This window comes from Seriola dumerili, unplaced genomic scaffold (assembly GCF_002260705.1).
Source record: "Seriola dumerili isolate Sdu_G_001 unplaced genomic scaffold, Sdu_1.0 BDQW01000043.1, whole genome shotgun sequence".
Lineage (NCBI taxonomy): Eukaryota > Metazoa > Chordata > Actinopteri > Carangiformes > Carangidae > Seriola > Seriola dumerili.
The window spans coordinates 1,284,763-1,311,837 of record NW_019174298.1 but is presented as its reverse complement, the minus strand read 5'-3'; the positions used below and the strand labels follow the sequence as shown (position 1 = coordinate 1,311,837).

General features: G+C 43.4%; 1 protein-coding gene across 1 annotated transcript; it reads left to right on the top strand.

Moving 5' to 3' along the window:
* Nucleotides 1–1,528: 1,528 nt before the first annotated feature.
* LOC111217416 (bone morphogenetic protein 7-like) lies at nt 1,529–23,447 on the top strand. The gene is made up of 7 exons (XM_022739274.1): nt 1,529–2,109; nt 16,939–17,131; nt 18,732–18,880; nt 20,305–20,508; nt 21,620–21,696; nt 22,913–23,023; nt 23,298–23,447. The coding sequence occupies exons 1-7, from the start codon at nt 1,710–1,712 to the stop codon at nt 23,445–23,447; spliced, it is 1,284 nt and encodes a 427-aa protein (XP_022594995.1). The 5' UTR covers nt 1,529–1,709.
* Nucleotides 23,448–27,075: the final 3,628 nt, after the last annotated feature.

The window sequence follows — 27,075 nt, the reverse complement described above, 5'->3', positions numbered from 1 at the left end:
GAGAGAGAGGTAGAAGAAAGTGAGAGAGAGAGAAAAAGAGGAAGATGTATAGCTATAACTGAAACCAAGACTCTTTCAAGTCCCCTGTCGGAAACTGCGGTAATGTAAACACCTGCGGCCATTAGCTGATTCTATCTGAGGCACCGGATAGAAATGTTTATATGTTACAGGCTACTACTGAAAGGCCATTTAAAAGCAAATAGAGGATTAGATATACAGAATGAGTAGTGGCAGGCTATGTAGGCTTTCAGGCTTTAAGCCATGTTGAACTGTCTTTGGAAAAAGTGGAGTGGAACGCCTTTGAAGACAAGAACGACCACATTAAATGGGCAGGAAGGTGAGCTAAGTGTAGAATACCCCAAGACATGCTCTGCCTCCTTTCCTCCCTTCCTCTGTTTGCAATCATAGCTTAAGCCGTCTGGCAGCCTCTCTTGCTGTGCCATTGAAGTCTAATTTTATTGTCATAAAAATCACCTGGCAAGCTGTAGCCCTAAAACATCTCATCCACAGAGCTTTTAAAACTCCACTCTCTGTGCAGTGAAAAAGTTTCAGGAGGTCTGTCGAGATGGAGCGGTCGTTCCTGGTGCAAGGGCCCTCTGAAACCTCTCCGTCTGTGTCAGTGAGAGCAGAGCGTACAAGAGGGTCAGGAGCGTTCCATTAAAGTGTGGTGTTTAAGAGGTGCTGGGGCCAGGGGGGCAGATGGAGGGGATGGAGCAGCTGCCAAACATCTGCACCCCTCCTTCGCAGTCTGTGCTCTGTCTGTGCACCGCTGCCTTTGTCACAAACTTCCTGCTCCAGCAGTGGGGATAGAGAGCTTGGATATCTTCAGAAATGCAGCATGAAATGGCAGTTGTGAGGCCGTAATACTGCCTCTTTGACATCAAAGGACAACTGACTTTTAACTCTCACAACCACGTGACCCGAGGTATTCAGATAGTGCACCTGCAGATCACATAGTGGCAGCAGTGCAACTGCATGTTGCAACCTCTCCCACAGTATTGTAGTATTCACCCACAGAGGCAAATAATTACCCTCTGAAATGAAGTCTGTTATTTTCCATAAGCACACTAAACACTGAAAGGCCTATTGTCACTGTCTGCACATCTGTCATTACTGAACCCACACAACAAGCACTAGGAATTGTGGGAAAGGAATGACAAAATGTGCTTTATCATAAACTGAAGCATCATGATACAAATCCCGTCCTAATCCGTTTTGTATTTGCACATGTAGCCTCAAGCCTTTCAACAACTGGTAACAAAGGCCAAGTCAGCTCTCCATTAGACAACCACAACATACTCCCTCTCTCTCTCTCGCTCGCTCGCTCGCTCGCTCTCGCTCTCTCTCTCTCCTGCTCCTCCCAGTACACAGCGCCTCCTCCACAGAACTTGTTCGTGCCTCTCCCGGTGAAACGCGTCTGCTCGCAGCCTCCACTCTGCAGTTTGCAGGCTGCACTACAGTTGATAGCTGTGGGCCACAGGTTGTGGATGAGGAAAGAGGGTCCACGCGAACACAATCTGCCCGGAAAACCAATCAATAAAAGGACTTAAAGTTAAATTGATGTTTCATCTCGGAGTACTTCCCTCAACATGAGGGTCGGTCACTAATTTTGGATATTGAACACTGGCTGCCTGTTGCTAAAAGTTCAATATCCATTTCCCCGAGTTTTCGGCGAGCAGAACTGGGCGCAATTACGCACGGCAAGTACCATGGCACCGATTTTGGATCGACGTGCTCCGGCTCTGCTCTTGGTTTGGAGCTACTGCGTCCTGGCGGATACCGCCTTTACGAACTTTACTTTGGACAACGAGTTCCACTCCAGTTTCATCCACCGTCGGCTGAAGAGCCAGGAGCGCAGAGAGATGCAGCGGGAGATCCTGTCGATCCTGGGGCTGCCGCACCGGCCGCGACCCCACCTCCACGGAAAGCACAACGCTGCCCCGATGTTTATGTTGGACCTTTACAACGCCATGTCCACAGAGGGGGACGAGGACAGATACTCCTACCCTTACAAGCCCGTCTTCACCACCCAGGGGCCCCCGATAGCCAGCCTGCAAGACAACAACTTCTTGAACGATGCAGACATGGTCATGAGCTTTGTCAATTTAGGTAGGCTCCTTCTTTTTTCACTGTTTGTGTGACCAAAAGCTATTGAAAAATAGTCCCCGCTTTAGTTTTACAAAGTTCAATACAACAAAACAAGCCCCTGGAGGATAATAGACATGTTACAATGATGGCAACAATTAAGTCACTATTGTGCACTATAGTTCCCAGTCCAGTCATCTCAGCTTTTTTAATAGTATCAATGATAATCATGACTATCTCACTCAAAGGATATTTATGTGTTTATGGTGAAAGGAGGGTCTTGTTATTGCACCTTAACAAGCACATGTATTTTCTCTGATGTCACACCTGCATGCACACACAGGAGACCAGCACAATAACCGCGTTCACGTACAACTACTGTACAACTAGGTGCAGTTATCCGGCTAATACCCAGGAGTGTCACATTCCAGTGTCCCTCTCTGTTAAACAGCTGTGCAGCCGGCTAATGTTCAGGTGCTGGAGCTGGGGATGATGGACCAGCCAGCAGCTAATATGTCAACCATGTGTTATCTAAAGAATGAGTAAGTCAACAGCAGACCGACTGGGTTCAAAGTGCACAGTGTCCTCCCTTCACTCTAATCTGGAGACATCCCTATAGACACAATAATGCCAGTTGAATCAGTTTCAGTTTGTCACACAGTGAGTCATTATATTGTCGGAATAGTTATTTTTTTTTAAGTTGCTGGTTGTTAAATGTTGTCCTGTGCTTATCTAATCAGCATGTTTATGGAAATCGATCGCTCTTGGACCATTTTTACTGCTGTCAGCAACAGTCAGTGGTTAAGTGCAAATAATCACAACATTAGAAGGTGGTGTCAGATTTATGGTTAGATAAACAAACCATTATCATTCAATTTGCTCAACAAATTATTCAGTGACAGCAAATGCCCCACTTACGCTCCAGATGAGTGGCCGTGTCTTATTTTACTTTATTAACCTTTGCCATACTTTTGCATAAAACAGACGATATGTGGACCTCTCAGTAGGCGTATGGCAGCGAAATGTTTGCAAACCAACAGAGTTTCAGTGCAGTTTTGCAAGGACTTGGAAGTTTACATTCAATCCTGGAAAGATCATTGTTGGAGCGTCTTGGCAAGAGAGAGGGAGGTGACACTGGTTCCTCCACTGCAGTGTGTAATTACTGTGGGAGCTGCTGCATTGTGACTATTTTTGACAGGCTGTGACACAGATGGATTTGACCACAGAGACTCTCAAAGTCAAGGGCCTCGCAAAGTCAAGGGCCAAGGCTGCAGAAAGCTGACGAAAGAAGGGAGCTTTTGAGAGAGAAAGAAGGACGAGAGATAGCTGGGACTCGGCCCATGTCTTTTGCAAGGATGATACTCAAAGCAGACTGAAAAAATATAAACAAAGATGGGTCACATCAGCTAGAGAGAACATTTTTTTATTTAATATATTAGGAGATTGTGGAAAGAAAAGTCACACTGCCTTCCCGGAGTCTTGTGGGTAATGTAATTACTGATGGCATTTGCCCAGGTTGAGTCTTCCTCATGGCACATGTTCAGTGTTGCCATACATTTGCATATAAAGCGGGTGTGTGTCATTACATTGTGTGTGCTATCTGCCACGTGTTGCATCTGTCAGTCGGGTTCATTGTTAGGTTTCTGCCCGAGTCTCATGTGATACCATCAAATATGCATCCAGGCAGCTTGATTTAAAACAGCAGATAATATTCTGTTTCATTACCCTTCACATGAGAGCGAGAGGGACATGGAGAAGTAAGTGATGGCTATCAAAAGGATTGACTATTTCCTCTCCAAATTCCTTCCTCTCCGCATTTGCTCGTTGTGGCTTTGTTTTCTTATTTAGGTTGTCTGAGAGCAAAATGAGTGTGGCTTTTATTTAAAAACTGTCCCTCAAAACTCTGCATGTCTCCATAACTACCGTGCCAAGGTACATTAGTCAGACTTTGTACACTGGTTACTGCTTCCTGAGAGGCCTGCTTTCATGCATGGGTTTGTATTTTTATTTAAAGTTGAATACTCTGACAAGAACGTATCTGATTTCACTACGGGTCCATCACAGAGCTACAGCACAGAACTACCCATCTAGTCAGCACAGCAGTGTAAAAGTGAGCTACTTAATTATTTTAAGCAGTGCCTTGATATGAAAAGAAGAATAGATGTTACTTGCTCTTCCTCTTCCTTCCTGATTGCCACTCAGGGGAGCTTATACACTTTGTTGTCAGCCTGTGCGAGTGCTCCAGACTCCAGTGCAGCCAGTTTATTGTGGGTGTGGACTTTGGGACAGACCCCAGGCCAGGGACGTCCTCTCACTGAGTCACTTCAGTTTAAAAGCCCAGCTGTGTAAATGGCTTACAGCATACATTCAGAATGTACACTGCTACACGACACGCAACACAGGTCACCCAGGCACTGGGTGTGTGCCGGACATGCCATGATAACATGCCAGCAAGTTAATGCAACACACACACTCTCTGTCTGTCAGAGTGGCAACAGAAAAGAATATAGGGAGGTAAAAAAGAAAAAGAGAAAATCTATCTATCTATCTATCTATCTATCTATCTATCTATCTATCTATCTATCTATCTATCTATCTATCTATCTATCTATCTATCTATCTATCTATCTATAGTACATGCTACATCCTTTTGGTAATAATTATTTAATTGAATCCCAGTGGTCTCTGGCAGCATTAGCCCTCAGCCACCGTGAATTAAGGCATTTCCTCCTTAACAGACCACAGCTTCCAGGGCTTTTGGCCGCCACTTTGGCCTGTGCTGAGCCACAGTTCAGTTCAGTTCATGTTAAACTCTCACACAGGCCAGTCCTACTCAGCCATCCAGGCACACGCTCAAACACTCGTAATGCCCAAGCTTAAATGCCCATTTACTCCTCCCAGACCACAGGAAAAGGGCTGTGACTTGGACGTCTGCTATTTGCATCCTGGATGACTGAAACAGTGGCAACATCATCACCTGTGTTTATGTTTGGGAGGGGGCAGTGTTATAGTCTCTTACTGTAAAATGTCAACGTGAAGTATGTTAGTCATAGCTTCCTTATTATTCCAGTTCTCATGCAATCCTGACTGGATTAATGTAACCTTTGGAGAGCGTGAGGAAAAGAGATAGCGCTACATTCCAGCTGTCTGTGTATACATAAGGGCTAGGTAATAAATCAGTGTAGCGGTTTATCAACGTTCAGCAGATTCATGAGGGGACGATATGGTCTTAACATTTTATTGTTCTAAGTTAAAGAATAAGACTGATGTTATTCTGTCTTTTATTTTATTGTATTCTTAGTCAACAATACCCAGGAAAAGATCACAGCCAACAATACTTTGTGACTTCCCTACCCTGTCTGTGGCACCGGGCCCCGACGACATTGGCTCCTGCTAAAGATGTTAATCTTCAGAAACAGGTCATGAATACATTGGGTCATTTTTAAAGAGCTCTCAGTCATTTCTTTGAAGAGGCTGGGCAGTGTAGTTTTTAGCGCGTTACTCAAACAGCAGTAAATGTTGAATTTGTTGGGGACTTTTTTCAGCTGCGGATCACTGTGTTACACATTTGGTGCTCTAGTGAGTGGACGGTGTACCGGAGATGACTCAAAATAAGCAAGAGTAACATGTTTAAATGGGATTTGTTTTGTTGACAATAAAACTTGTTACAGACTTACTTACAAAATTACTTTGTTGAATTGGTTGAAATTTTACACAAATAAGCAGTTTGGTTTTGTGTAGTGCATAACAACAACACAGTTTATTGCTCTGGACATGTATTTGATTATTTCATAGGTGATTTTGCATACGTTCACCATACGATGCTGTACGTCAGCATCATAAAATATCCCCTACTAAAATTCATGACGGTGGCTGCCTCAGTTTTGAGGGTCCTGGTGTTGTGTGTGCCGGTTCATTCTGTAACTGAAACCTGGCTGATGGCTCTCTGCGTGTGTGAGAGTGATGCTTTAGAACAGGCTCTGTGTCTGGACACTCCGAGGGGTGGTGCTGTAAAATAAAAGCATCTAAAAAGTGAACAAATATCAAGCCTTTGAAAACATGTGCTACCAGGGTGCATTTAAGAACGTGCTCTGCTGCTGTTAATCAGCACCAGATGTGACACATTTCAATAAACAGAACTGAAAAGCAGTAAACAAACAAAGTTCCACTACTCTCTTTCACTCATTGTAACAATTTGCAATATGTAACAGTCGGGTAGCCATGATCTCACCCAGTTTAAGCCTCATGATGTCGCACATGGTGCTGTGTGTCATGTTAAAGCTCTGCCTGTATTTGACTGGTGAGTTGAGACCGGGAGAAGTATCATACAGACTTGGCGTGCTGAGTGAGTCACTGCACTAGTCGGTAATTATCCTCTGCGTTACCTTGGTGACCTGACAGGGCACCACCTGGCCCTCATTCGTGGCCCTCTGTCTACTCCCACAGGAGCTGCCGCACAGTCGCCTGCCAGCCCTATCTGCTTTAGAGAATGTGTTAATAGGAAGGAAATGGAGAGGAGTGAGGGGAAGAAAGGTCTAACTGGTAAATTAGTGAGGATTTATTAGAGGCTTTGGCTTTCAGACAGCATTGTGTCACCAGCTCACACACTCACGGCTGCATGCTCGGAAGCAGTTGTGTCACACCAGAGTCACGTCAGAGGCACGCAGCTCTGGTTTTATACTAGCTGGTAGTGGTCCGAACTTGTAATTTCAAGCGAATAGCTCCAATATCTGTCTTTTTTAAAAACATACTCATATCTTCTGTTCATTCTCTCCCCACCCTTCTCTCTATTGCTCCTTGCATTCCTCTCCACAGTGGGCTGCCCGTGGTGCTGAGGTTAATACAGATGTTTCCCTCTGTCTACAGGCCAAAGCAGCTGTGCAGTGAAACTTTATCTTTTCAGAGTCCAACAAGTCCCCTCATCTCGACCTCCACCATCATGTCTGGCCCTGTCTCCCATCCTTCCCTCATGCAGGACCATCTGATACCAAATTTCCCTCCCTACCCTCCCTGAACCAACAGTATTGATTATCAGCACTGGCCTCCTAGTTTTAATTAGTTAGTTATCATATGGTCCCAGTAGTGTTGTGGGGGGGTTTAGTCTCCAACCTCCTGCTCTGGCCCTCACCTCCAGAGGTTTAAATCTCCCGTGGTCCCAGACATAAAACATTTCAACACTTTCTCAAGTTCTTTTGTGTGTTTTTCCACTCCCCACCTCTCTCTCTCTCTCTCTCTCTCTCTCTCTCTCTCTCTCTCTCTCTCTCTCTCTCTCTCTCTCTCTCTCTCTCTCGCCCTCCGTTTTCGTCTCGTCCGTCGTCTCCTCGTCCACATACATACACACACTTTATCTGAACCCAAAACACTGCTTTCCCTGTCTCTCTACTTTGTCTCTCACTCCTTCTCTCTCTCATAAACACACACACGCACACATCTGTACTTTTTGTCCACTGTTGAGTTGTTAATTTGACAGATTTGTCTGTCTTGGTCTCTCCATCTCACACCAGAAGCTGCTGCTTTCCGAAATGTGAACAAGAGGACCACAAAAATTAAAAGACAAGCATGTGTTGAAGGCCACTCTTTCCTCTGTGCATGCAGCCTGTCCTTGACACTGCTAGTACGCCTTTTTTCCTCCTGAAGATTTATGTAATCGCTTCTGTATACACTCCCAGTGGACTAAAAAGCACACGCATATGTATGTACTCGCATACATACATGTGTGGAAAGAAAGGCACATACACTTTTTTTTTCCCAAAAGGAATGCTTCTGGAGCTAATTAGTGTTATTGAGTGTTTTATTGCTTTCTGCTGGAAAGGGAGTGAGCAGAAGCAGAGGAATGTAACAGTTGGTACAGATAGCCCTGCCTTCCTGTCAGGTAGTTTCTCTTAATGCTCTCAACCATTTGATGTATTATGTTGAGGTCCGGTGTGTAAATAAATATCGCAAATGGAGACAAAGAATCTCTCCCCTCTTAAACTTCAGGCAACTTTACAAAGTCCGCAGCTGGAGAGATCCAGGAAAGTCATGTTTTTTTTCCATTTGTTATCTCCCAGATTCACCTGTTGAAGCCATGAGTCCAGAATGACATCTGGATGTACATAGCAGAGCCTCTGTGCTCTTGGCCAGACTAAGGCACTTGCTGGGAGAGATGATGAAACACTCTGCGGGTGGGACTTGACAATGTGGCGAGTGGTCAAAAGGCCCAGATGTACTAAACAGCGGGCGTTCTAGCCCTGCTTCAATGATGGACGGAGCTTCTTTATTGCCAGGAATGCTGGGCTCACTTTAGTTTTTCTAATAATTTCACTCTCCTGCTCTGACTTTTCCTTCTTTCTTTCTGTCTCTCTGAATGTGGCTCCAATTTTGTGGTAAACTCATGCAATATGCGACCACTGCATAATGTTAGCAGGAGAACAGGAATAATTGATACATTAAAGCGAACTGTGAGATTCAAAAAAGTGCAGCGGACAACAGAATGAATTATATTTCCACCCTTTTAGCCACTTCTCTTTCATCTGGGTTACTTTGGCCTCGCCTTATCAGTGACCTGCGGCACATAAGACTCCCCTGCACTTCCATGACGGCGGGTACCAAGCAGTGAAGCTGAGAGAGCAGATGTGGGCCAGAGCACAGCCAGAGATCCTGGGACCAACAGCTCCGCTGCTGCAAAAACAAATACAGCACTCTTTCCTTGGTACTGGGGCACTGACAGGGCGGACGGGAGAGAAGGAATGAGATGAGAGGAGAAGGAGGAAAGAAGTGAGGAAAGGAAAAGTGCAAGAGAGGGGAACGGTGGATCACGAATGGATGCTGTGAATTTCTTTAAAGCGAGTCCATTTCTTTTTTCTTGTGGGAACATAATGTGCTTGTTGAACCTTCGTGTTAGAGCAGTCGTGTTTCTGTGTGTGTGTGTGTGTGTGTGTGTGTGTGTGTGTGTGTGTGTGTGTGTTTGTGCATAGTAAAACACTATTTTAGAGCCACCTACCCTGCCCAGTCACCAGCTGCACCGTGTGATGTGTGTTAGTTCTCCTAGCGGAAGATTGCGTTAGCGGAAGCTCGTAATACTGACCAGATTCCTCACCAGGTTCCAACGGCCAAATCAAAGCTTGTAAAAAGCCAAGCAACAACTGTACGCAAGTGTTTTTATGATAAGTGATGAAATATTGTGTATGTACAGCTTGGAGTATAAATTGCATGTGGCAAGTTTCTATTTATTTGGGCATGCATGCAGCTGTGTTTCCCTTGGGTTTCCTCCACAGATGTTTTGTTTATTTGAAAAAGAAACAGGCTGTGATTAAACAAAATAAACAACAAGCTGTGAAAATCAGGGTGCCAACGTGCCCATCATGTGTGCACAAGATGCCACTCGAGGTTGCAAAAAAGTTTTATGTAGACACCGGAAAATCTGTGTGTCTCTTTGTGCCGATGTGCGTATTGTATGTGAATTTTCCTGAGGTCTATAATAAGAGGCGGCTTGGCTGGTCGAGGAGGGTGTGGCCCCTGTGGCCACAAAATTAAAGAACATAAAAACAAGGGGATGAGGGGGAAGAGTGAGTGGGGGAAACTGAACGGCTGTGGTTCCACGTCTGTGAGTTGCTCTATCCTGCAGCTAAGGGGAAGTGCAGATGGTCACAGTGGCATTAGCACAGAGAGGGATCCCTCTCCCGCCTGGCACAGATCTGTCCACAGCCCTTCATCCCCGTCTCTCCACACATTATATCACACCGCAGAACAATGACCGCTGAAGATTTAGGATGTGGTTTCTTTGTTGCCACTGTTGCCTTTCACTAATGTACAATCTCTTTTGACAGACTTCTGAGGGAACATGACGATGTCTCAGTTCCAATTTCCGAGATGACTCAATTTGCCCTGCAGGACCTTCAGTCAGTGCCTGATCAACAGATTCACCACTTTGGTTCACAGTAAAGGACGGGTACACCAAATTATAAAAGTATTAAAAAATAAGAATATGAATTATGAAGTAAATCATAGTAAATAAAACAAATGAAATTCAAATCACCTTTATTGAGTTTCAAAATGTGAGGGGCTGTATTAAAGGTGCACTATGCATTCCTGCATGGTTTCAGCGCGATTTTATTTTTGTCTCAAATCATAGGCATCTCCCCTTGATCCACTAGCTGCCTGCCCCCTGAATACACTGTGAAAAAGCGCGGTCTCGGGGGGGGGCAGTGAGCAGAGTTGATAGAGTAGCATGAGTATCTGAGAGTAGATAGCTGGACGGCCCCGTGAACTAGGTCTAACAACTCAACAATATATTTTGGGAAATGGCCAAGGCACGGACACGACCAAAGAAAAGATGTTTGGATGAATATATGGCGAGGAGGAGAGAAATGGCGAAGGAACGAACAAAGACCCGCATTTATATTGGGGAATCGATTCAAATGTGGCGAGAACTCCGCCGGCAGAAGGGCTTCCAGTCCGATGCAAACATGGGGGGGGCGAGCTTGCTCTGTTTTGTTTGGTATTTACTTCGAACATCAACAGAAGTGAAGTCACGCAGGAATGCATAGTGCACCTTTAAAACCTTTGCGAAATGTGCTTTTTTGCAGTTAGGCGATAAATTGACAACATTCTCAGTTCCGTCTGTGAATATGAAGCAGTAACTTTGGAGTCTCCGCTGTTGCCTGGCAACTTCTCCCAGCCAAGAAATAGTCCAGCACATAAACCTTCTTTACTTTTTTTGTACTGATTAAACAAACAAGACATAACGTGTTAACTAGTGGGTTTTGGAGATGCTGGTAGGTGGATCTTCTTACCTTTGAATGGAGCCAAGCTAGCTGCCTCCGCCTGTTTTTCAGGCTTAATGCTAGGCTACACTACCCAGCTGCTGGCTGCAGTTTCGTATTCAGATATGAGAGTGGCATCGATAGTGTCATCTAACTCTCAGAATGTGGATAAGTGTACTGCATTCCCCAAAATGATGAAAACATTAGCAGAGCGCCAAAGAGAGGCTTTACAGTCAGATACATTCCTGTGAGTTGCACTCTGTTACATATCCACATAAATCTCTGGTCCATGATGCCCAGCGAAGCATGAGGTCAAACCCAGCACTACAGTTTATGGGTGTAGAGGGCAAGCATGTGTGATGGCTGCAGAGAGAGAGAGAGAGAGAGAGAGAAGTTACCAAAGCTGCTGTGAGTATAATCTTAGACCCCCCCAGAAAAGTTTGTTTTGACCACAAGTCTTAAATATAAAGACTCTTCTTCCTGTGGTTACTGCTTCTTCTTGCACACAGGCTCAAAGGCATGTGTACGTGATTGTGCGCACACACACACACTCTGCGGTGAGTTAATGATCGTCAACTGTGAGTAAGTTATAGCATGAAACACCAGTGACCCTTTCCCAGGGAGCCAGCGCTGTCAGGCCATACAGCAGTATAAATACATCACACAGGCATGATGTCATCAGTAGTCGCCAGTGGGCAGGATGTTTCCTAACGTTGTAATGGCCCTACTGTGGGTAGTCACCCGGTACCCAAGAGATCAAACCCTCTTTACTCTTTATAGGATAAACATCTTGAGCAATCTGCCCCTTCCTTGCACTCAGTTTTTCTTCCCCTCTCTCCTTTTAGCTTACGGAAACTATGACTTACTCTTTCCCTGTACTGTACTTAGATAATTGTTGGAGTGAGGGCAACAGAAAGAGACAGATTATTATGATGTATCAATCAAATTTGTGTGACTCTGTAGTAACAGTACCCTTCATGGACCTCCAGATCACATCATGAAATGATGTGACCCTGATTTGATTGTCTGGGTTTTTTGGGTATCAGGTGTGTTGTTGGAGTTAATGGGCTCTGCAGGGATGCAGAGCGAGGTGCACATAGTGGTGGCACAGTTAACTCAAGGGAACTGGAGGTGGGACAGGAGGGAGGGGGGAGTGGGGCGAAGCTTAAGCCATCGGTTTAGAGAAGTGAGAGCGGTGCCAGGGGTGAGAACCCCCACCCCACCCCACCCCTACCGAGCAGCGGAAGCGTGCAAGGCGGGACTGAGGGGTGTGAGGGTGGCGAACAGACACTTGGGCTAATGTGAGCCGTCAGGTCTGTCCGCTGCTGCTCCGGAGCCTGAGGTGTCGGAGAAGTGTCTTAGGTCTACAGGCCTGGCAGGAGATGGGGTGAGGGGGGGGTGGGGGGTGGGGATTATTAGAGGAGAGGGAAAGGAGAAGAAAAAGGAAGAGAGGGACATACAAGTAGAAAGAAAAGGAGTTAAAGGATGAGGCTGGCAATTATGTACTTTTGTTGTGGTCAACAAATCCCATGAGAAGACCGAGACCAGCAGTGTGGTAGTCTGCCTCTCACTGCTTTATGATTTCCCCATCCTGTCCGTCACTCTCAGCCTCAAGGCCTCTTGTTCCTATTGAAGAAGTAAATCTTTGAAAATGGGTCACAAACATATAATTTCATTTCATTTTTTCATTTAATACATTTAATTCCCAAAAAGGTTGCCCACTGTAGTTTTGACAAATGTTAGTCAAAAATTTTTTTTCCCAGCTGTGTTTGTTGTGCTAGCGAGTATTTACACCAGCAAGAAGGTGAATGACTCAAAATTAACTGCAGTGCTCATGTTCAGCATAATGAGGGAGCATCTCATTTCTCACTTGCTAATGTGTTGTTTTTCCCGTTTTTGGCACAGAGGAATAAGCTACATAAGCTACACGGAAAATACCTGTTTGTAGGCTTCGGTGTTTTCATGTGATTTGTTGACGATTAGAAAAATAAAATATCACCATAAATACTCCTACGGGCAGTCAATAGACAAAAAATGTGGCACAGAAATGTTTTGATTGATTTCAAGATTTTTAGATAAAAAAATTTTATATTAAGAAAGAAAAATGAAATGAAAATCACTGCATGCCAGTAGAGTAGTAAACCTCAAATCACTCTTGACTGTTTCCTGGAGAAAGATCAGAGGTTTTGGCTTTTAGCAGGCACAGCTCTTTGTAGTGGAGAACATGATAAGGAAGCTATATGGCCTGTGGGGAAGCATAAATCTCGAAAAATGCTAACATAGCGTTCATACAATAACCCTCTGGTTGCCAGGTGCATGGTAGAGTTGGAGGATGGCGAAATCTTCATCCTCCCAACATCTCTGATGTGTGCTGCTGTGCACGTGTGTGGCCTGCACAAGGCAAATGATGTGGGATAACTGTGCATCATCAGCAGTTTGTATAAAAAGCAAATCAGACGTCAGGCCGAATGATAAAAGCAGCTCACTGTGTACGTGCATATGTTTGTGATGTTCGTGTACTTGTGTGTGTTTGTCTCTTTGCATGTGTGTGTTGTTGCATCTCTAATTATGGATTACAGAAACCCATAATGATTGTGTTACCGTGCTGTGACGCACAAGACCGTTCACTTCACAGGCAATACTTTGTGATAGTTGTGTGTGTGTGTGTGTGTGTGTGTGTGTGTGCGTGTGTGCGTGTGTGTGTGTGCGCAGCGTGTGTGTGTGTGTACGCCGGCCACTCAAAATAAAGGGCTCATATGGCATGGGAGGGTGTGTTCGCCATGTTTGTGGTGAGTGTATATGTGCGACACAGGTGGGGCGATGGCTACTCACTTCCTCCCGGAGGAAGTCATAAATGCTCCCGCTTGGCTTTAACTGTGCCTCTTCCCCTCATCTAATGACTGCCATACTGCTGTAATGGCCTGTTAGAGACGGAGAGAAAGAAAGAGAGGGACAATGGGAGAATCATGGCAGAGGCTTAAGAGCTGTGAGCTGCTCTCATTTTCTCTCAAACTGCACAGATGAAATTCATGCATTGTGGAAATGGAAAGCCATGCGATACAAATAGTTAGTGTGGGAGTTTCACAGAAGCATCCAGCTGTTCTCACAAGCAAAGATAAAGAGCATTTACAGTGACGGGGTGGGCAGCTGCTGCCGGAGGCTAAAGAACAGGTCTGGCTTCCTCCCTGGAGGCAGTGCACCTGCATGGGGCTACAGGAGGAGGGAGAGGTCCCTGGTGTGGTGGAAGAATAAGCAGGCCCTGGAGCAGAGAGGTATGAAGGAGGAATGAAAATGTGTGACAGTGTAGCAACAACATGAAGTAATTGTTTCCTGGAAGGATAATAAAATGAAAATGGTAGCCTTTACTTTGTTATATACTGTGTTCTGTTGTTCCTCTGGGTTATGCATTACATCAGATACATCAGAATGATAATGAGTTCCTATTCAGACCTTGTAGGCCTGAGCAGTCCTTCCCAACCTTGTGGATAAATCACACAGGAGCGTCACAGATTAAAGGCATATGAAAGAAAAAATACATCTCTGTTACAAAATTATAGTTTTTCTTTTGAAACACTTCAACGTCCAACACTTAGGCCTCTGTGAATTCTTCAAACTAAGTAATCTGAGAGGAAAAAACACTATTTAGTTGTGAAGAGTGGAAATCTTCGCAACTTATGCACACAACAAGCTGTGTGGACAGGTCACAAGCAGACATTGTTTTGTTCTTATAGGTGACAAGCGAAAAAGGTTAGGAACCACTGGGCTGGTATACAGTGTTAACACAGAGTGAGGTGATCTGCAGGTGTAGTCGTAGACCATGCTTCACTCCCATGAGCTTTACGCATTTTCTGCAGTATAATGTTGTAAAGGGTAACTTGGGGGGGGGGGGGCTTGATGAAAGCCCTGATTGATGGAGCGGTCCACACAGTGAAGGATTGGTAGAAGTGTTGACAGCAAGGGGGCTGATAGAATGAAAAGAGGTAATAAATAAGTGGGGGTGGGTTGAGGAAGTGGTGTTGAATTGATAAAGGTCTACAGTGAAGTCCACATAACCTTGTACTTCATTGTTTTCAGGAAGAGTCAAAGAGTTTTTCAAACCAATCCAGTGCGTGTGTCCACAGCAGATGGAGGACAGTGTAATGGGCAACAGAGTGCAGAGCTGTCACTCACTGAGGAGTCATTAGATCCTTTCTTTTACTCCTGAAGGAACACAAAGACACAGGTGTGCACTGAAAGAAATAACACCACACTAGTTGTGTAGTGAAACATGCATAACATTTGCATCATTGCAGAACAAGTATGTTGTCGTCAGAAATTCATTTGAGTTGGGATGGAGTTGTGTGTGTGTGTGTGTGTGTGTGTGTGTGTGTGTGTGTGTGTGTGTGTGTGTGTGTGTGTGTGTGTGTGTGTGTGTGTGTGTGTTGGTAGCTTAGCAAAGATCCCGGGACTTGCTGTTTTCCTGCCAAAGTTGTGGCTCAGAGGCATGGGAGCAATCAACTCTGATAAAGAATTGTTGAGTAACGTGGTAGATGAATGGTTGCTGGAGTGGGCTTTCCTCTGTCACCCAGCTGCAACCCAGCAGGGGCATGTGGTTGATATGTAATTGTATTAAGACTGTAAACAATTATTTTCACCAGTGATGGGTGACGTCTTTAAATATCTTGTTTTGTCAACCCCAAAGATATTAAATTTGCAAATAAATCATATCGTTTGCAATGATATATTTTAATTTATTCTTTTTTTATAATCTCTATATAAACTAGAATGCCGCTCACATTTCTGTGGCATTCAGATTATTAATTGGATTTGCACCGAGTTGTACAAAGTAATAAATCTCAACACAATTAACATGAACATTTCATGAAAAACTGATGAAAAGTTTTGACAAAAAGCCCTTTCTCACTGTGTTAAGGAAAGGGGTGAAATAAGATTCATGGATCCGCCCCTGCAACAAAATTTAATTGGTTCCCTGGCCCATGCCCCACCCCTCAGTTCAGTGGTTTTTGCATAATCCTGCTGACAAACAAACCAACAAACCTCCTTGGTGCAGGTAATAAGGGAGGAAGGGGATCTGTACATATGAGAACTTGAGGAGATTTGACTAAAGATAATGAATTGTGATTGAATTTTTGTTAATCAATTCTATTAGTCAATGAATAGCATTAACTATATAGAAAGGGGACGAGATTGAAGAAAAAGCTCAAAATGCCACGGTGATCTGGTTTGATAATGTATTGTTTTCATGGTCTTTGCAGGTTTATAAGTTATTTTGTGTACTTGTGTGTGTATATGTATCTGTTTGTGTATGTTTGGATGCGTATAAGTACGTGTGGGGGGTCTGTCTGACAGTTGATAAAGAGGGAGGTGGAAGGAGAGCCAGGAGATGATGAGAGACAAGGCGCTGACCCCAGGGATGTCCTGCTGGGACATGAGAGGAGCAGGGTCAGGGGGGGCACAGGGTTTGGGGGGTGGGGGGGTTGGAAAGCGGGGATGTGGGGATGAGAGAGAGGAGGGGATGCGGATGGGGTACTCCAAACATGGAGCCCCAACTCATGAGAACCAGATGAAGGGCAGACTGGATGACTCTCTGGGGCTATGAGAGGAAGAGAGGGAGAAGAAAGGGGCTCATAAAGCTGTCAGAGTCCTCCTGCATCTCTCTATCGTGGCGCAGTGTGCGCCAGATGCATTACCCCGAGTGCTAGTCCTCATGAATGTTTCAATCATAAACCAACATGTGTACTACATATCTATAGATGTGTTGAATCTGGGACCGATCCAGAGTCTGACAAGCTATGTCAGCAGCTCGCAAGCAACTGAGGTTGATGGACTGTGGGGGAAGAATAAATTGTAAAAAATCTGAGAGGAAAAGACATTTGTTGTCCCCCTCTTGTACAAACATCTGTTTTGTTTACCTGGAAGAAGCAACCCAACACCAAACGAAAAGCATCTCCCTGCAGACATTTTGTTACCCTGCTCGTAAAGGGGGGGGGGGGGGGGGCAGGAATAGCTCACATGTATAGAGACAATGTTCTCTGCGCACTGTAGATACAATGTGTATGATAATACAAATTTTCATCATTTGTCATTTTCATGTTTTTATTTATTGCAGTGGAGCACGACAAGGAGTTCCTACCAGTGCGTCGGCATCATAGAGAGTTCAGATTCGACCTATCACGGATCCCAGAGGGAGAGGCGGTCACTGCTGCTGAGTTTCGTATATATAAAGACTTCATCCACGAACGTTATGACAATGAGACCTTCCGCATCAGCGTCTACCAGGTGTTGGAGGAACACTCTGATAGGTGAGTATGGTTATGTATATGATTATTTGTTTGTGCATCAGTAATGTGTGTTTTAAGTTTTTCATGTTGCTAAGCAATGATTCTGTCTGAACTAGCTGAAATGACTAGTTGATTGATCAGTTAGTCAGTAAACATACAACAGTTTTGGCCGTGTTAACTGTGTGGCTCTAGGGATGGCAATGTCAGTGGGTTGGTTGATCCACCACTTTGGTCCCTGTGCCACCATGAGGTTGACATCTTTGTTTTTTGTGAAATGTCTAGCAAACTGTTGGATGGGGTGCCATGGAATTTGGTGCCATTCATGGCCCCCTCAGGATTCATTGTAATAACTTTGATGATCCCTTAACTTTTCCTCCTGCACTATGATCAGGTCAAATTTTTAATTTGTCCAATGATTTATTTTATGACCAAATACCTGCAAAGCTAATGACATTACCAACAGTTCTAGATATATTTTCTGTTCAGTGCTGATTAGCGTGTTAGCGTAAGTGTTTAAACTAAGTGTTAGCATGCAAAGCCACGAGAGTAAGATGAATATCATACCTGTTACACACCAGCATGTTACAGTAGCATCGTCATTGTGAGCATGTTAGCATTTATGCTCAAAGAAGTGCTGTGATTAACTAAAAAATCACAGAACTACACTGATACTTTATAGACTACACAGTTCTTTAATTGAAAATCAATATATTTATCAATAATGAAAATCATAAATTTCAGTTCTAATCTTCTTTAATCAGAACAAGACTTTGTCCCACCTTCTCCATGTGGCTAATCTGGGCCATCCACTAGGTGTATGTAACTCTGGAATGGCCCATGTCCTACTCTCTTCGACTCCTCCTAAAGGTTTCTGTTGTCCAGAGGGAACAACACAGTCATTTATTCCTTTGCCAGAGACAGGCCTGGGTACATGAATGAACCAGAGCTCTGTGACACACTATCTGCCCAGTGAGAAAATAGGTCGGGATACATGAATGGCCACATAAAGAACAAGAGATTTTAGTCTCCAATGGTGAACGAGTAGAAGATCACTGCTAGACAATAGGACTGACTTGGATATAAACTATTTCACTCTCTACTATTTCACACAGTTTCTTCCCCTTTCACAGCTGTGTTTTTTTTCTTTCGCTTTCTCTCTCTCTGTCTCTTCCTCTCTCTCTCTCCCTCCCTCTTTCTCTCCCTCTCTCTCTCTCTCTCTTTCTCTCTCTCTCACTCTTTGGCTTTCTGGCTCTCTCACAAAATTCCAGCCAGTGATGGACTGTGTGTAGTGTATGAAAGGACCGGTCGTTTATAAAGCCATTATTGTCAATTAAGAAAATGAAGTGTTCCCCTGGGCCTCACCATCTGGAGCCCTCCCTCTCTCCCTCCCCAGCTCCCTCCCTTACTTGCTTTCTTGCTCCATCTCTCTCTCTTTGTTTCGCTCCGTCACACTGCTCTGACTCCCTTTCTCCCCTCCATTACTTTGCTTTGCGCTTCAGTCACTTAGCTTTACACTCCATCACATGGTTTCAACCTATCATTTGTAATTGTGCATATAATCCCTATTGACTTATGTTCATCTTTAAGTGTGAACTGTTATTGTCTTCCTTGTCCTCTCCAGGGAGTCGGATCTGTTCCTGCTGGACTCTCGGGTGATCTGGGCAGCAGAGGAGGGATGGTTGGTGTTTGATGTGACAGCCACCAGTAACCACTGGGTCCTGAACCCTGGCAGGAACCTGGGGCTACAGCTGGCCCTGGAGAGCACCAATGGTGAGTGTCACTCGGATCAGTGCATTCCTCAGCACGTAGAAAGTTAGTGTAGTGAAGAAGAATTATAAGCTTCACAAAGGTATGATTTACCTTTAGATTGCACAGGTGTACATTACGGTAAATGGTAACTTAATTAGAATTAAACTATTGAAAAGATCAATTAAAGTAGCTGGTTCAGTTAAAGTAGTAGGTATACCATAAAATATGCTCACAGTAAGGAATTCAACCCATATTGCAAGTGTAAAAATTGCTAAATAAAGTTTAAAAAAGTAATGCTAGATTAGCTGATAGCATTTTACTTTGTAATGTTTTAAAATGTAGAGATAAATAGGACTTTGCTGAAAACATATTATACAGTAACAGGAGTAAATGTACTTAGTTACCTCCATCCTTGAGGTTAACCACGTAGAAAGCATGAAAAACTGCAGAGTGCTATAAAACCTCACAACCATCAAATTATCATATTCTTCAGACAGACCAAAGTTAACTATTTGTATCATGTGGAGTTGTTGGATATTGTTGGATGTCTAACAAATATGAAAGTCTGCATTATAATATAACATGCAGGCTGTCCTCTGAAAGTCCAAAAGAATCACATGATTTATTCTTTGTGCGTACGCAGCAAAGATAAATCAAACCCTGCTGTTCATCATTCATCAACGCCATCCGTCATACCCTCAGCCTCATTAGCAGCCATGCAGAAAATACACTGCGTTATCATAAGGATAACATCTCAGCAGGAGTTTGTCATCACGAAGCTCAGATGTTAGCCAGTGGAAAACTTTATCAGCAAACAGTGAAAGAACGTGTTTGAAAATATTATCTCTCACAGGGATGGCAGGATGTTACATGTTAGTAGAGAAAAACAGACACTGTATTGCTTTCATGGTGTGGGAGAGGTGTGCTAGGGAGGCTGTATCCTTGAGTGTGTGTTTGTGTGCTGGATGGCGTATGAAGGCTGATGGTTGAGCATGTACAGACAGGCGCACGGGACGTCCCGTCGCCAGCAGCGACCAGAAGTCTTGATTTACCACCAAACTGTGATCAGAGACACATTCTTCTGTGGGAGAACAAGATAGACACGGCTGGAGTGCACATGCACACATGTGCACGAACACACCCACACAAATACGCACACAAGCACAAGTACAGAGGCTTTGATGTTCAGTGTGCATTTGTTCTTGGCATTTCAGAGGTGGAGAGGAGATGAGAAAAAGGGAAAGGAATTCACAGAGGAAAATCTTATTTGTAAAAGTGAATGTGGCAATAAAGACATGACAAAAGTAGGTGTCGGTGAGGAAAGACAGGGCCACACACATGCAACAAAAAGAAAAAAAACCTTTCTTTCACCTGATACAATGCCATGTCTTAATAAAATCTAGATTTTACACCTGTTGTACTATTCTCTCTGTCTCCCCCTACAGGAGAGAGTATCAATCCTCGTGTGGCTGGCCTGATTGGTCGCAGTGGGCCTCAGAATAAACAGCCCTTCATGGTGGCCTTCTTCAAAGCCACTGAGGTGCACCTGCGAAGCATCCGCTCAGCACCGGCAGGGACCAAACAGCGTAACCCCAACCGCTCCAAAGGGGCAAAGAGCCAAGAGGCACTCAGAGTGGCCAATGTTGCAGGTAACCACTGAAAGTGTACGTGTTGTACATGCAGTCGACGTTGATTTATACTGTTGTGTTGGGCCGACCTCCTGCTTCAATCTGGCTTTTGTTGGCTTCGTGAGGAATTCACGGAATGGGACACAGACGACTGATACTTGTCTTTCCATCTGAGAAAAATCTCTACATTTTCATAGTACGTGGGCCAACACATACAGTAAACACTCACATGCATTCACAAATATGCAATACATCCAGAACCAACAAAAGTATGCCATTGGAACTGATGTGATTCTTGCTCAACTAAACATGTAATGCATATCCAGGGCCTTTGTTTTGGAGGTGTGAGAGGGCTGTGTTTATGTGAAGTGCTGAAACATTAGACTGTAATGCCTGAGCTTCAAATATATCTCCGCTGTCTTTGTTTATTTACACAAGCATTACAGAGCAGTCGGGGCCAAGTTCCCTGCATGGAGGTAAGGCAGTGCAGGCTTTTATGGCAGAACACATCTGCGGTGTGTTGTGGGGCAACCGGGGCCGCAACACATGGGCCAAATGGGCCTGTTTGGAACTTTGGATACCAGTGGTCTTTAACTGGATGATGAGAACCAGTCGCTCATGATCATTTCCAATGTGAACCGCTCTCAGGAACTATTGTATCGCAGAGCCCCAGAGGTCACCAGAAGAAGAGAGGGAGAGATACCATTAGACAGAAAACAGACGATTCTTTTTCCACAGATGGATGGTGTAAAAAGACACGTTGAAGTGAGTGTGGAGAAAGAGGAGAGAATAAATAAAAGACTTGAGTTATGAAAAATGTGGCAAGCCTACTCTGTGTGCACATCTGTTTCAGCCAGTGGAAACTCAAAGCCCAGCAGAGTGACCTCTAAGCAGGGTGGCCCATTCATTTGAAGCAATTACAAAACTGCTGCTGTATCTGGAGGTGATTTCCTTCAGCCATTGTCTAAATGTTAATGTTTTGTATGAGGACACTGGCTGTGTTTAGATCTGTTCTTTATCATCTCTGCCTAATTGGGGCCTGACTGCAGTAAATAGTTACTCTTGTAGCCGAACGGGATAATAGCACATGTACTGAATCTCTCTCTTTTTCTCCGTCTGTCCTTTTCCTCAGAAAACAGCAGTACTGATCAGAAACAGGCCTGTAAGAAGCACGAGCTCTACGTCAGTTTCAGAGACTTGGGGTGGCAGGTACGGAAAGCATTCCTCTCCCAGGTAGCCAAAATTGCTTGGCCCAACAGAGGCTTAAATCAGACAGTCCTAGTTGCTGGTCTTATCTCACAATCCTGAAGAATGACACTAGAATCAGCCCACGTATGCTTGAGCCTGAGGGCGTAATTTCCACTGGAGACAAGTCCACTCCAATTTTACAGTTTCAGCTTGATTTACTCAAGTGTCCTCTTACTGTCCAGCAACCACACTTCAGAGGAGAATAAGTATCAGTATTCATCGGGTCACGTCATTTGCAACTATTGGCTCAGAGCAATAACTTTTCATAATTTTTTTGCCCTGGGTTTTGCCTCTCAGGCTGCATACAAGCTGCCTGAACCTTCTGATGGCAGGCTGGGAGGAAGCTCTGCAGACACTAGTTAGACCTGAAAAAATACAAAGGCAAAACTAGTAAATTCAATTTTAAACATTTTAAACATTTTAAATGTTTAATCGGTTAATCAAGAAAATAATGGGCAGATTAATCGATAATGAAAATGTTCTCTAGTTGCAGCTTTAAATTTATATTTCAATTACCAGCTGACAATGTGCAATTGTGATCTTCTCCAAAAAGATGATGGATCAAAGATAAGACAGTAAAAGGACAGTGACCTGTTTAGTCACAGTGCAAATTAAACATTATCTATCATTAGTGTCAGCTCCCTATGAAGAAAGCAGGATTAGCGTATTACTAAGCTGCTACATAGCGTTTCTACTTGTTTTTTCTGCCATTATTAAAGAAAATATGATATCCAATTTCATCAGTGTGTGTTATTTGTTAGGTTTATAATTGCAGGAAATAGTTCTATGTGAAACTATAGAAAACTATAGTTTCACATGTTTGAATATGTTTCCATGGCCCATATCTGGCTCAAGTGCAGCTGACTGAAGCTTATCTAGCCACATCTGCACTGCTCAGCTGTGTAAGGGCCAGATCTGTATCAAATTTGGTCCTCAGGTGCACAGACTCACCTTGAATATGCTGACACTCAAGGTGAGTCTGTGCACTCTTGACCGGCTACCTGGGCTCTCTGCTCTTTCATCTCTCTTTATCCCTTTTCTCTACTCTCTCTCTCTCTCTCTCTCTCTCTCTCTCTCTCTCTCTGTCTCCTTTAACTTCTGTTCTTAGCACACTGTCTGTACCAAGTCCACAACCTAAATTTCTCTCTGACTCCCTCTCTCTCTCTCTCACTGTCAGGACTGGATCATCGCTCCAGAGGGATACGCAGCGTACTATTGCGAAGGAGAGTGTGCCTTCCCACTGAACTCCTACATGAATGCCACAAACCATGCCATTGTGCAAACCCTCGTGAGTAACCATGAAAGCAGGGACTAAAAAACCCAGCAGTCATGTTAAGAGTCTAATCATCTCATCACCTGTCAAGAGAGTGTAGCTGCTGTTGGAACCACTGTATTTAATGATTCAAAAGAGTTGCAGATTGTATTTCAGAGAACACTTGTGACACAGAATACTTTTTTTCTTTTCCCAGAGCGCTTTATGAAAATGTGTGCTACACTGTTTTTCAGTATTCATGCATGGTGTGATGATGGGTTAACCATTTGATTTTCCCTGTTTTCCCCAGGTTCACTTCATTAACCCAGAGACAGTTCCGAAGCCTTGTTGTGCGCCCACGCAGCTCCACGCCATCTCAGTGCTCTACTTTGATGACAGCTCCAACGTCATCCTCAAGAAATACCGCAACATGGTTGTCAGAGCTTGTGGCTGCCACTAGACTCTCTCTAGCATCTTCACATAGACACACACACACACACACACACACACACACACACACACACACACACACACACACACACACACACACACGCACACAAATGCACACAGCCCATGAGTAGCGAGGGCTTCCCCTTGCTGTCACTTGACGCGATGAGAATGGATCAGAAAACAAAGTACGTGCACATGCATTTGATGAACGTTCTGAAAGTTCAACATGGTTTCCTGTGTCTCATTTTCAAGGTTGCCCTGAAGTAAACATGTTGTTGTGTGGGTGAAAAAGAATTTCAATCAATTTTAGATTCCTCACCACAAGTACGCACGCGCGCACACGCACACACACATACACGCACACGCACATGCACAAACACAAACACGCACACACACACTCACGTTTGTGCTTTCTACTGTGTATACAAGACATTTAAAGCAGTGATTGTACTGTATATTCATTCACAGTCAACAATCTTTTGTTTATTTCAATAATTGTTATTGTAGTTCATTCTTTTACTGTAGATTTTATTATATATATATTTTTATGACTGAGAGACCCAGATGGAAGTTCTGAATTTCTTCTATGTACAATACTGTGTAAATAATTTTTTTCAAACAAAGCAAGAAGTGTATTTATTTCCTGGAATGTCACTCAATGTTTTTTTTTGTTTTTTTTTCTCCTGTATGTAATGCTGCCTGTTTTCTTTCACATGATAGTACACACACAAACTCTGAGGAAATGAAAACACACTTGACAGAAAACTACTTTGACATGGGCGTTGAGGTCAAACTCGACGCGCCTCTCTCTGCCTCACGTGTACTTGTACGCTACACACAGACGGCGGGAGGCAATTTATGACAACTTGGACCTATGGAAATGTCTTCATATTTCATCAGTCGAAGCTGTTACATAAACCTGACGAACATTTTTATAACAACAATCACCTGAACTGTCAGAGAGAGAGAGAGGAGGGAAGTTTATACAAAGCATCTTGCTCTGTGTGCAAAACATTTTCAGGTTTATATTCCTCTGCTGTAATACAATCTGTCATATTTAATAGGTCTATTTATTGAGAGCTGCCTAAGCTGTTTCTACATTGTGCTCCGATGTTTCAACCATGTTTTACTGCTGAACTGGTACAACAATAAACTGGGAGAAAAGCAATAAAACCACCCCGAGGTGTGTTGTTTCATCTGGATGAAAAGCAGAATTAATATGCCAAGTTGAACGAGGACTCATGCTGGTGTTGCACTTTCTTACACATTCCCGCACACATATTTACTTGGATTGTAGCTACATCCTTTACCTGCTGACCTTAGATCTGTCATAATTGTTTCAACATTTAAAAACAAACTAAAAACCTTTATTTTCTCAGGCTCATGATTAGTTACGTGTGTGTGGGTGTGTGTGTTTTTGACTGGTTGATGACTGTGAGGTTCTTTTCTTTGTGTGGGTGGTTGTTTCCACATGCATTTTAATGTAAAGCACATTTAGTTTATGTGTAATAATGTGCTACATGAATAAAAGGCTGAACATAATATTTGACATTGACATTTGTAGTGAGGAGTGGGAAAATACTGGCAGCTTTTGTGTACGGTTCTGTATTTCTTGTTACTATAAACCCATCTACTAATATATTGTCTTCTATCATTTCATACAATTACTTACTTTACCATTTTTAATCAGAGAGCTGTTAATTCTAAAGTGCTTTCTGAGGCTGAAGTTTGTTGTATTGGACCTTATATACTGAAAGACTGGTTGGGTTGGAGAGAGAGAGAGAGCAAGAGAGCATAGAGGAAAAGAACAAGATCAGTGATAGGAATATTAATAATAGCGATAGTAGCGGCAGTAACAGTATTAGTAATGTAGTGGCAACTGTAGTGTTCATACTGATAAAAAGAGTAATGACAGCCAATAACATTAATAATAATCATCGTCTACCTGAACTTAATTATACAAACTTGTGCTCCTTCTTGGCCAATGCCTTCCTGCATGTCTGGTGTGCCATTCCTGCACACAAAGCAATCGCAGTCCAAACTGTTCTTGTCTGTGGTTCCCCAATGGTGGAGCAAGCTACTGAATGCTATCAGAACAGGGGTGTCCCTCTCTATGTTCAAGAATCTCTTGAAGATTCATCTCTTCTGAGAGTACCTCTTCTCCTAACACCTCTAACACCCTAACATGCCTAACTAAGCACTTACTATGCACTATTGGTGCACTTCTTTACCTGATCTCCTTGCACTTATTGAGTAGATGTAGTACTTAGTACTTAAACCAAGGTCTTCTACTGCACTGAAGCTTTAGTGTTGTCCCTCACTTGTACTGTAAGCCTTGGATAAAAGCATTTTCCAAATGAGTGAGTGTAAATGTTAATATCAGAGGCCAAACCCTCTACTTTTGGTACTGACAACTTGTGATGAGACAGACATTTGGCATATTGTTTTCCAGTTAGGTGTGTAGTAATGATGGGAATAGTGGAAATAAGAACCCAATAAACAGCTACCTGCTGAGATTTCAGATTTTAAAGACTCTAAAATACCTTATAAAATGTTTGTTCCTGATTACCCTAATAACCACTACAGGGGCATCATGTGTTTGCTTGCTGATTCATTTAAAAAGGGAATGGGAAGGGGTCTGCAAGGGCCCAGATTTTTGTGCTACACCTCTGTTCCCAGTATCTGAACAACCACCTGTGAGGCAGCTCTAACCAAGACCAGCAACAAGTACCAGTGACTGACAGAGCGTCTCTAATTGATTAAGTCAAATTAATTAATTCACTCTAATTCATTAACTTGTGTTACTAGAACACAGTTGTCGTCTGAGCTTTGAATTGTAATAACAAGGTGAATGTTTCTGCATCCTTCTCCATACATCATGTAATTTTTATTTATTTAATAACATCCTGTCTCAAGTGCATTGTTGTTTCGTTGATTAAATTAAATCCTACTTGTTTACTTTGTCTGGGAATAGGCAGTAAGGCAGATATACACTGCCCTCTGCTGGGGGAAGCTGCAACGTGTTTGTTTACACAGCATTACATCGTACTATTAGCTCTTTTTATACACCTGCCTTATCTTTCTTTGATTTTTTGTTGACTGCCGCTCAGTATCATTATCTGATCTGAAGAACCGTCTGCTGTTTCTGTCGGCAACATGGACCCTGTAAATTAGAGGTATAACAACCGAGAAAAAAAATCCCATACACCCACATACTTTCATTTTCACATGAACATTTCGGTATGATTCCTACATGTATAGCTATATGTGTGTTTCTATACGTGGCTGTGTGAGTGTGTGCTTCACTTGGTGGTCTAAGGCTTCTTGGAGCGGTCCTGTAGCTCACACAGAGGCTTATTGACCTCAGTGGGTTCAAATTAAATGAGAATTTCCCAATAAAGCAAAACATTATTTTCATTGGTAGTGCTATGTAAAAGTCATTCTGTTTTTACACTTATCTGCTTGTATTGATTTAGTCTTCTCCCATTTTTAAAGTAATATTTAGCAGAATGAGTTTTGTGATCTGTCTCATAATAAAAGGTAAAGTGCTTGGTCTTGGCTTCTGTCAACTTAAAACTGACTCTAATGTTAACAAAAACCTGGCAATTGCAGCACACGGATTTTAAAGTGAGGTCTTT